An 11,504-nucleotide genomic window follows, 5' to 3' on the forward strand; every position below is an offset into this window, starting at 1 on the left:
ATCCACCGCCATTCCTAAAAGGTATGATTATAACACACAGTAGAGCGTCTTGATCTAAACGATTTAATCTAAACTCAACCATCTGGATGTTTTCTAATCTAATTTATCTGCCCCCACTGCTTCTCTTGTTTTTATGCCACATCATTCCGTTTCTAAACAAGACATAATTTATCTGGACACGCAGACAGAACACCAGTGTTTCTGTATAATTTCTATTAATTGGAAAATAAAGGTAGCTCTACTTCTGGGTTTAAGTTCTTTTTTCTCTTCTTCTTAAAAGTCAAAAACATTTATGTTCAGAACTGCTTCAAAAAAGGAGCCTTATGTTTTCCTTTACCAGCATTTAAATCGTTTCCAATTTTTACACCAAACTCTGAATGGCTGATTTAAGTGGAACATTTGTCCTTTCTGTCAGAGATGCTGCATTTTTGTGGTACAACTTGTCCTCTGACGCTGCTGCTTTGTGTTCTCTGTCTTCACTTCTACAGAATGTAAAGTGTGGAGAAATCCTCTAAATTTATTTCGTGGAGCAGAATATAATCGGTAAGTCTGAGCAGAGAGAAAAGCATAATCTGTACTGTTGCTGTTATTCTATTTGTTCTCTGGTCTCTATTCTGTCAATACAGAGAAAGCTTCAGCCAATCAAAATATTTTCTTTCAATGTTGCATGAATCTTTACGTCTGTCCCTCTTTCTCCCGTTCTGCTGGGATGCTTTCTGTCTAGTTACACATGGGTAACGGGTCGAGAGCCGCTCACTTACTACGACATGAATCTGTCGGCGCAAGACCATCAAACCTTCTTCACATGCGACTCAGACCACCTGAGACCAGCTGACGCAAGTAAGAACATATAAATAAGAGCTAACTATATGTGCAGATGTGTTGACCTTTGACCTAATGGGTACGGGGCTGTGTCTGCAGTTATGCAGAAGGCATGGAGGGAAAGGAACCCGCAGGCTCGCATCTCTGCAGCACATGAAGCTCTAGAGCTTGAAGAGTGAGTTTTTCTCTTTTCATTTTCTTCTTTCATTATTTTTGCAAAGAACATGATTTGGAAATTCAAATAAAAAAAAAACAACCCAGAATCGAATATTATAAAATGGTTTAATCAAACATAAAGGTTTTGAGTGACATTGCGACTCATTTTTTAAAAGATTTTTTTCCTATTCTAATCTCTTTCCTTAAGTTTAATAAAAAAAAAATTTTTATGTTTTCACATTTTCAAATTAAATAACCTAGTAAATTCTCGATTTTCTATTTTTTATTCAGATTGAGTTGCACAAATAGTCGTCCTTTTAAATTGCTTTTTCCAGATCATTCTTTTCAGTTCTAGGGGGCGGGCTTTCCTCTGCATGGACGCATTTCTATTGGTCTGCAAGGACGTTAGCAACATTTTCATTAGTCAAGAGTAAATGCTTGTATAGGACTTGAAATAAATCTGTAAAACACAATGCAAATTATAAAACCCCGACTTAAGAACAGAAATTTGAATAAGAAATTTAAATAAAATTTGCAAAAAAAATATCTTGAAAAAAATGAATTTGAAAAATGTAACTAAGAGGGAAACATTTTTTAAAAGCTAAATCTGAGAAAACAACAAAGCAAATCTTTTTTTTAAGTTTAATTTCTTGAATTGCATTTTTACTATTTGCATTTACGAAATGTGTTTTTTTGCAACAATAATGGAAGAAAAATCACTCCGTATTCTTCCACTCCTCTGTGAAACTCTCTTAAGAATCACTGTGCAAAATTAATCCAAATAAATGTGGCTTTTCTGCCCTGATAACAATAATCCAAGCTGTACCGAGGTGTTTAGAGCGTTTTATTTACAAACTAAACAGTATTGCGTAGATGTTTTGCATTCATACAGTAACTGAGTGTGTGGCTGTGTCTGCACCGTCTAAAACTAATTAAAAAGCTTTATTTGCTTAGTTTGATAATCCAAACTCTTTGGTGTTCCAGGATCTTTTCCCAATTAAACACTGCATTTTCTAACATAAAGTTGAAGGTGTTCATGAGAAGGTTAAAGTTTGGACTGATGAGTAATGCAGCCAACACAGTAGAATCACAGAGGCTCTACATGTTGCTTGAAACTAGGATTTGAAATAAGCCGCATACCGAAAACAGACATGACATTCCGTGTGCTGAAAGGAGGAATGAATCTACTGTATGATTCGTTATTGGTTTTTAATTCATCAGCTTCTTTTTGTGCCTTCTATCCTCCCTTTAGCTGTGCGACGGCATATATCCTTCTAGCAGAGGAGGAAGCCACCACCATAATGGAGGCCGAGCGATTATTTAAACAGGCGCTTAAAGCTGGAGAGGGCTGCTATCGGCGCAGCCAGCAGCTCCAGCACCACGGTACACAGTATGAGGCCCAGCACAGTGAGTACCATGCTGGATCCATGACTGCTGGTTCAGTGCTTTATGAAAATATTCAGACCCCTTCAACTGGGCTGTGTTTTGACTTTAAAACCATATGTGTTTTTAATAAATTATGGGATATTATGGAATAGATTGACAGACTGTTGGGCCCTAATTGGAAGTGAATTTTATTCAACCATGTCTCCATGCTCCTTTATTGTTTGTCTTTTGCTGCTTTCCACATATTACCTTTTAGAAGCGAACGGGAACATTCATTTCCACTGGGTTTCTGTAATAAAAATAAAATTGAATCATGTCTGTGTCTCTTTAATTCAATTCAAATTAATTCAGTTTTTTGATTCAAAGTTTTCTATCTAAGGAAAACCAGTTGATTGCATTCACCGGTAGCTTGTTTTAGGGCTGGCAGTTGACTTATTTTAGGTTCCAGGATAAATGAGGCTTAATCTACATTAAAATCAATATTTCTTTTTGTAAAAGTTTTCAAAACCCATGCATTATTTTTCTCACATTTAAAAAAATTGCTGCTCTTGCTGTCAATCTTTGGCGAAAAGTGAGGAAGTTAAAATGGTAGGAATACTTTTAAAAGGAACTGTAACCTGAGAGCAGGCATGTATTTACTAAAAGCATCCAGTTTTGGCTGATTTAGCTGATTTGGTTCCCTGTGTGTTTGTCCTCCAGGAAGAGACACCAATGTGTTGGTGTATATAAAGAGGAGGCTGGCCATGTGCTCCAGGAAGCTGGGAAGAACACGGGAAGCAGTGAAGATGATGAGAGATGTAAGGCGGCCAGCAAATCATCTCCACACTGATCAAACATGCAGTTTTTATAGCTGATGAAAACTTTTTTGCTCTCAACTATTAAATGACTGCACCTTTAGTTTTTCTAGCTCCCTATTTATCACACCTGTGCTTTTGTATACACATCATTGTTCTGCCTGTTGACTATGCTGCCCCCTGCCTGATCTAACATGTAACAACAGTTGTGTGTTTTCCAGTTAATGAAGGAGTTCCCTCTCCTCAGTATGTTCAACATCCACGAGAACCTGCTGGAGTCGTTACTAGAGCTCCAGAACTACGCCGACGTCCAGGCGGTTCTGGCCAAGTACGACGGTGAGTTTACCACTCACCCAAACAGAGTCCACTGGACTCTGCAGTCTCTTTTGTAGAGTTTATTACTGAAAAACTGTAAGAAATTATGCGTTTACCTGAAAAAGCCCAAATCTAGAGAGTTATTAAGCAGCAACTCTTAGAATTGACTGGACCAAGCCGGAGTATCTGGGGCTCAAAGGTTCATTTAGCCCTTCCCATTTAATGCTCCACTGGCTTGATGGTTTTAATTTTAGAAATGGAAGCGTAATCCTGCAGACATCTGTTTATCTGTAAATGTGCTGTTTAAGATTTAATGAAGTAATTTAGCAGGAAAATGTGTTGAACCCATTAAAATGTAATGCAGGTGTTCAGGGGGACAAGTTTGCACTGAGTGGAGTGACTGGATCACAGTAATGCTGAAATGTCCTGATTGGGTTTAAAGTAGATTTTGGAGGAGTTTGAACTAAAATGGCAAAAGGAAAGCGTGTTATGTGTCTCGGAGAGCTCTTCAGACAGAACCTTGCAAGGACATCAGAGGGATGTCCTTGCAGGTCCCTGAGATGCGTCGACCAGGGCCTCCTGAATCCATGTTAGTTTCTTATCCACCGTTAAGTAATATGCTTAAATACAGCAGGTTGTGTCATCTGATTTAAGATTGGAGTCACATGATCTACATTATGCTGCTATAGACTTATGTTGCTGGAGGACATGGGGACCACTTCTCGTCACCTTGCTTTGTTCTGCTCAGTGGAACCCTGACTCTCTTTGAAATACCGAAAAAAAATCTGCTTTTTATTATTTCTACTTGCTTCTATGCATTGATTCTCACTCTTCTTGTGACCATACTGGGTTTATTGAGATTATGTTCCCTCTGTGAAATGAAACCAATCACGTCAAGAAAAACAAGCTCAGTAACTCGCATTTATTGGTACCCATAGTTGAAAAAATTACTTTAAATAGATCTATCTTTTATTGAAGTTGCTTAATTCTAGACTGAAAAACTTTTTACTTTGGTAAAACAATGCTATGTCACAAAAAGAAGTTGTTTTTAACAAAATTAGCAGTTGCTCAAATCTATAAGTGACACATACACCTGGAGGTTAGTCCTTTCCAGTAAAGTTGTCGAAGTGTCGTCTCTACTTCAGCTCAGCCCGCAGCTTTTCTGCAGGATTTAATGCTGCTGTCAGTTCTTCTACATTATATCACATCCCCACTTTATGCAATTGGAAAACTCAGTTGCAGGGACCCCTTTGTAACCCAAGTAGGGCGCCACAAAGGGGGTTTTAGGCACAAAAGTAGAATTTTATGCAAGGAATAGTCTACAATTATCTGGGACATGTAGACAGTGCTATTAGATGTATTTATGCAGTTTATAATCCAACAAAATTGGATTTTGGGTGAGTCGTCCTTTGAAATTTCCTTTATCACAAATGTTAAACTAGAAAAAAATATTTTTTTATTACCTTTCTTCAGGCTTTAGCCTCCTTTAGGCCTCAGTAGTGGAGCAGAGCTACAGGTTCACCATGGTAACGTGTGATGGTAGGATAAAGAGTTGTCACATCCGGCATGGCGGTAGCATCTTAGCTCTCCCACTGCTACAGAGCTGTGGGGGATTAGTTTCCCTCCATAATCGTCCTGCGGGCTGTGTTAGAGAAAGATAAAAATGCTCTCTGTCCAGCTGTGGGGTAAATTGGAAAATTAATTAACCAATTATTTATACTTTTTTAAGTTATTTATTAATGTAGGGTTTCCTTCACCACAGCCTCAGGTTAAGAGTTTTAGAGAAGACTTTAAAAACCTGCTAAGATCATTTTTGTCCTAATTCCTCCTTTTCTGTCTGCTTTTGTCCTCCTTGCAGATATTAGCTTACCCAAGTCTGCAACAATATGCTACACAGCAGCCTTGCTCAAAGCCAGGGCGGTATCGGACAAGTGAGTAACACCTCCCTCCGACCGCGCTGCTGATTCCTGGTTATAGAGCTTTAAAAGGTGCTGGATGGGTTCAGGACGACACCATGCGGTGGTCGCCTTCAGCAGAAGCTCTTTACTTGTTTTAATGATGATACAATGGTTTCAGGATGTCAAAGCTGGTTTGTTTTGTGTAGGTTCTCTCCAGAGGCGGCGTCCAGGCGGGGCCTGAGCACAGCAGAGATGAATGCAGTAGAAGCCATCCACAGAGCGGTGGAGTTCAACCCCCACGTCCCCAAAGTGAGTCACCACACTGATAGGACGCATCATGAGATCTCAGTACAGCCATGTTCTGTTAGGAATATTAGTGGAGCGTGAAAAGAACAGCACCTCTAAAGATCTGACGCGAAAGTTTGAAAATATCGGGTTAATGCGTGTTTTTCCAACATGGGTCTCACAATTGGTGTTTGGCTCACTTCCCACTGGCAAAAAAAGCTGGGTCTTACCCATCGCTGGGAAGCTGAGTGTCCCCCCCCGCGGCTGCATGTCTGGTGACACCATCACACTGGGTTAGCTTTGATGATGTCACCTGTGCAACAGAAATCAGGAAAGTAAACAGTGGAGAGCAACATGTAAGGAGGCCAGGGTGTAGTAAGTGTGCTTTACCGTTTCATCTTTTTATCTGTCCCAGTCCCTCCCACCAGAGCCGTGACACGTTTAACCAATGTAAACAGAGTTGTTTCAGCCTCTTAGGTCAGAAGCGCCTGCCGTGGTGTGTCGACGTCGTTACGTTGGGTTTAATAATATCACATAAATTAGTGGGTCAGCTGGTGTTCCCAAAACATGTCGATCAGAGACTAAGAGATTTTAACGTGGGTCCTTTGCTGAGTCGTTTGACCCGGGTAGACACGCCTCAGCTGTTCCCACTCCCACTAAAAACCAATTGTTGTCAGGTTTAAACTGGTTTTTCAGCCAGTGGAAAATGGGTATAAGAAAAAACTACAGGTCAGAGGGGACTGGATTCTACCTCATTCAGCCAGAGATTAGATGTTCCTTGTTCTAAAATGGTCTAGTCAAAGTCCTGCCCTGAATCCAAAATTATAATTATCTTTTATATGTTGTTATTTACGTTGCGATGAATTTTACCCGCCGCAGTTAGCCGTACCTCAGGGTCAGAGGGCTGCTGCTGTACAGAGGCGAGGAGAACTATGAGGCTTAGGGCCTCTGCTCAGAGAACCAGAGCGGCTCTCTGTGAGATTCAGAACAGAAGCATCCTGATCTAAGTTCAGTCCTCTACTAGACCAGCAAAGCTAGAATGAAACCTTTCCACATCTGATTCTCCTCCTCTTCATCTTCAGTATCTGCTGGAGATGAAGAGTTTGATTCTTCCTCCAGAACACATCCTGAAGAGAGGCGACAGCGAAGCCATCGCCTACGCCTTCTTCCACCTCCAACACTGGAAAAGGGTGGAGGGGGCACTCAACCTGCTGCACTGCACATGGGAAGGCAGTATGTATATATAAACACACACACACTCTCTGACCTAAGCACTTTGATCCACTGTCCTTGTTTACGTTTTATTTATATTTTCCAAGCGTTCAGAATGATTCCATATCCTCTGGAAAAGGGTCACCTCTTCTACCCCTACCCCATCTGCACAGAGACGGCCGACAGAGAGCTGCTACCCAGTAAGAGGCACTCAAAGACACACACAGTCAGAGAAGGTGGATAAAGTCACACGTTGTGTTTTGAATGTTTGGAGGCAGCATTAAACATCAGTGATTGTTCTAAACTCCAGCAGGTTGTTATGATTGTTTCCTTTATTTCTCTCAGGACCTGCAGAACATCTTTGTTTGCAATCCTGTGGTCTGATGTACGTAGTGGTGCTCAGAGCTAACATTGTGTCGTTGTGTGTCCCTGTGCCGCGTGGAAGCAGTGTTTCATGAGGTGTCGGTCTACCCCAAGAAGGAGCTGCCCTTCTTCATTCTCTTCACCGCGGGTCTCTGCTCCTTCACCGCCATGTTGGCTCTACTCACACACCAGTTTCCAGAACTCATGGGAGTGTTTGCTAAAGCTGTGAGTACACACACAAACAAGCAAACAAACACACACACACACAGTCGTCTTGCTTTATGTAGTATTCACTCCCATTGATTTTCAGTCATTTTCAACCCTTGCTGTTTCCTAACCCTAAACGTTTAGTTAGCTAAATGTCCTCACTCCAACAGTTAGAAACTGAAACTGCTCCTCACTCCTATTCTAAAACAGGAGCACACACACCTGTCAGGTTCGCTGACAGGATTTTTGTTGTTAAATATGCATTCCCCACTAGATGGCCCCAGTGAGCATTTGTCCTTAAGGGCAGATTATACTTCTGCAACCGCACACATCAAATGTCGCTTGGGTCTGGTCACGAACCCGTTTGGCTGGTGTGCTTCTGCACCGTCGGTCTGGAATTTCTAGGGAAGCACAGCAGTTTCCCGCCAAAGTGCAAGGGGGAGCCTATTCGAGAACTCGCGAGAACTTCGGCGGATGGTCACGAGAACTTTGCCAGCGCCGGCGGGAGTATTTATCTTCTAAAACATCAATGGTGCGTCTGCAAGATATCACAGTCACGGAGATAGATCTAGAGTTGCTAGACATCGAAGAGGAACAAGTTCTGTTCATGGAGTTGGCAAATAGAGTGATTAACCGTTCGTCGTAGTTGTCCATTGTAGTTGTTCCTCGATTTTTTTAAGATTTCGCGACCCAGCACCGAATCGAGAAGGACGACCACATAGACAGCTGGAAAGGCATACCAAGAACCAATCAAAGCTGCTTTTTGTCTGCGCACTTGCAGTAGAGGTCTGCGTGGGTTTGCGACCGTCCAACGCGTAGTTAGGATTGACATTAGCATGACAACGGTTGCAGAATCTCTGCGCGGGGGGGTGTGGTCGCGCACAGAGACAGATTTGACGTTTGCAGAGGCTATGCGTCAGAAACATTAATTGGCCGTTAGATCCGAATGTAGGTTTTAAATATAATCGCTGTGCTTAAAGGCTGGATATTCGATTCCTCATTTCATTAAAACTGGGCAAAAAACTTCTGCACCATTTCATTATTTTATCGGATTCAATGTTTGAAAATAGTTTATTAGTGATGGGTTTAGTGTTAGCAGTTGGTAAATGCTGTCATGTGGATCTGGATGGTGAAAGGAGTTTTTCTGTCCATTTTATTTTCTTCTTCCTCTATAGGAACGAGTTGTTTTGGTTTTCCTTGTGTCCCTCTTTACTTCCAACATTTCTTACCATAATTTTTTGTTGTGTTTAGTTATTGAGAGGATTCTCCTCTAACTCTCAGCTTAGATGCTCTGGAATCAGAGCTGCTGATTAAGGTTGCATCGATTTCATAGTCAGAAATCTCACAGGTTGGTCTCTCCACCACCTGCACACTTCACACAGATGAAGCTCCGATCTTTACTTTGAAGTTCTCTTTGATGCTGAGGCAGATCAGTGCCTTGCCGTCATCCTCCTCGTCACTTATCTACCATCTTCCTCTCTGACACTTTGGTTGAGCCCCTATCGTTCCTCAGCTCCACGATGTTCAGGTGTTTTGTTTATTAGAGGGTTCAGGATCAGTACCGTCAGACCTGCTATTTTTCAGCAGCAGTTTTGGATGTTTTGGACCTTTAGCTGTTGGTTCTTTTACATCACAGCAGAGCTGTGACGACTGAATGCAGAAACTGATAAAAAAAAAAAACGTCAATGTCTATTTAGCCTAATTAAAGTGGATAAATAAGATGATCTTGATATTTTTGCACTTTAACTAAAATCATTTATTTTAAATATAAATCATTCTAGAGGCAAATTGTCTCACTTGAAGAAAAAAATGCCTGGCATGTCAAAGCAGTGCTGTCAGAGAGCAGATTATAAGATCCGTCTGTTTTTGCAGAAACCTGTTTAGTCTGAAATCCTCAGTGTTTAGGAAACGCTCCTCTGATGTCAGCCCCTACTTCTGATCTCTGATTAGTTGTTTCAAACAGGAGTTAGAACAACAGCTGCATGATAATGGAGGCGGCAATTAAAACATTTAGAGCAAAGCATCAGATGAGATCCGGTCAACTTCATCATCGTCATCTGGTGCTTCTAATCATTTTATCCTGAACTAAACTGATCGAGTGTCGGATTTTAAATGTGCTGCTCAGGTGTTAAAGCATCTAAAACCTGCAGGAGAGGAAGCGAGAAATAAACTGGGAGATTTTAACAAGCATAGAAAAAGATAAAATAAATTTTTTTTGCAAAGTTTTTCAGATATAATAGAAATGAGAATCTCCTGAAACCTTCTTTGTTTTGTTTTTTTTAGTTCCTCAGCACTCTGTTCGCTCCTCTGAACTTCATCATGGAGAAGGTGGAGAGCATCCTGCCGTCCAGCCTCTGGCATCAACTCACTCGCATCTGACCCCGACCGACCCAGGAGCAGCACCAGAGAGCTGAGCTCTGTGCTAAACAAACTGCTGAACAGATATCCAGAATGCTGCGTTGGACTGGACTGACACACCTTTGTGCCAACATTAGAGTTCAAACCAAACAGGAAGCAGATCCCCGGGAGCAGAACAGCCATATCCATCACGGGTTTGGACTTTCTTTGACGCGTTTGCATTTTGAGGGCATTTCAGTCGTCAAAAGCTGTTCTTTTGTTGTACAAACAGAGGTGATTAAATGCCATCAATAAAAAAAAAGGGAAAAAATGTCAATAAACAACTTTTTTTGTGTATCTCTGCAAGTTTGTATCTCCAAAGTGTTTTTTATTTGGTCAGACGGTTCAGGTTAGTTTATTTTAACTGTAGTTGGTCTTTATTCCAGAATCATCTCGGGGATTATCACCAGTATTAAGCTTGACCGCGTCCACCTGTCACACTCAACATGTAACGCACAGCAGAAGACCTGAATATTAAGACTTAAACTTGGGGGAAAAAGCTGCAATATTTAAATCTCAGAGTTTATTTAGACTATGTAAAAAAAAAAAAAAAAAGAAACATGGCTGATGATCTGAAATCATCCCAACTGAAGAAGCAGAATATTTTAATGGGTCCCTGGGAAACACTGATGTTTCACCTGGAAAACGGATTTCAAGGCGATGTTTTTAGAAAGGAAGGAAGCCGTGGCAGGCTGAAGGCTACAGACTGAACTTTGTAACATTATCGAAAATTAGAAATGAACACAATACAGAAATGAAACTTTGCAAAGTTTCTTAAAAAAGGTTTTTAAAATAACTGCAGATTTTTTTTATAGCATTTATTTATTTGTAACATTTTCTTTTCTTTTGGAGACTTAAGTTTACAGATCACATTCTCCAAAGATGTTTTACTGATCCAAAGCCCAATATAAACGCTCCTGACCAATCAAATCGTTGCTAACATCCAGCAGACCAATAGAAATGAGTCATTGCTCCGCACTCCAGAGAAAAGGTTCAGCTTTTGAAAAATTATTATTTTTTTTTTTGTCATTACTCTGTCTCAAGTACAGAGCAACGCAATTCACTCTCTGCATTTAACCCATCCCCTTGTGGAGCAGTGGCTGCCATTGCGGAGCGCCTGTGGAGCAGCGTGGGGTTAAGGGTCTCAGAGTGGCAGTCTGTGGGAGTGGGGTGTGAACTCAGAACCTCTGGATTCCCAATACCCTAACCAGTAGGCTGCCACTCCCTCAGACAATGTGATCTGGAAAAACAATAAGAAAAATAAAATGCTATTTGTAAAACTCAATCTGATCAAATGTGAGACAACAGCAAAGTTTTCCGTATTTTCATTTCTGGACTGCATTTTATTTTTCTATAGTTTCCATGTACATAATTTCTTCCGATTGCAACAATAATGTGACAAAGTTCCCTCCATAACTGGCACCTGGTTCAGAATTGGCCAAATGAGCTGAGAAACTCCTGAGAATTGATTTCTCCTCTCATTTATCCGACTTTACCAGCTCAGCTGTTTCCTTCATCGCAGATGTGCCCTGCAGGTCTTGGATGCCTCCCTGCTTCTTCACAGCTGATTGAGATGACGGGTTGGCAGCAGAAATCTGTTAATCAGCCATTGATGGAAGCCAGGGGAGCTGAAGAAGGAAAACTTCTCAGGCTGAGGACCAACTGGAAC

General features: G+C 41.1%; 1 protein-coding gene across 17 annotated transcripts in view; it reads left to right on the forward strand.

Moving 5' to 3' along the window:
* The window catches only part of LOC119780441 (suppressor of tumorigenicity 7 protein homolog), a 62,452-nt gene extending 52,311 nt beyond the window's left edge, over positions 1–10,141 (forward strand). For 8 of the 17 annotated variants that reach the window (XM_038280485.1, XM_038280494.1, XM_038280488.1 and 5 more), the window contains 12 exons: positions 489–543; positions 725–840; positions 922–997; positions 2,231–2,385; positions 3,064–3,161; positions 3,365–3,494; positions 5,332–5,404; positions 5,578–5,680; positions 6,739–6,889; positions 6,976–7,104; positions 7,317–7,456; positions 9,722–10,141. In XM_038280485.1, coding sequence (XP_038136413.1) covers positions 489–543; positions 725–840; positions 922–997; positions 2,231–2,385; positions 3,064–3,161; positions 3,365–3,494; positions 5,332–5,404; positions 5,578–5,680; positions 6,739–6,889; positions 6,976–7,104; positions 7,317–7,456; positions 9,722–9,817 — 1,322 coding nt within the window. In that variant the 3' untranslated portion in view covers positions 9,818–10,141. Of the gene's footprint in view, positions 1–488; positions 544–724; positions 841–921; positions 998–2,230; positions 2,386–3,063; positions 3,162–3,364; positions 3,495–5,331; positions 5,405–5,577; positions 5,681–6,738; positions 6,890–6,975; positions 7,105–7,213; positions 7,457–9,721 lie in introns of those variants that run through there. The other 9 variants (XM_038280491.1, XM_038280483.1, XM_038280490.1 and 6 more) reach the window with 6 other exon arrangements.
* The last annotated feature ends 1,363 nt before the right edge of the window (positions 10,142–11,504 follow it).

This window comes from Cyprinodon tularosa, unplaced genomic scaffold, assembly GCF_016077235.1.
Source record: "Cyprinodon tularosa strain WSP-4 unplaced genomic scaffold, ASM1607723v1 ctg160, whole genome shotgun sequence".
In the NCBI taxonomy this organism is placed as follows: Eukaryota; Metazoa; Chordata; class Actinopteri; order Cyprinodontiformes; family Cyprinodontidae; genus Cyprinodon; species Cyprinodon tularosa.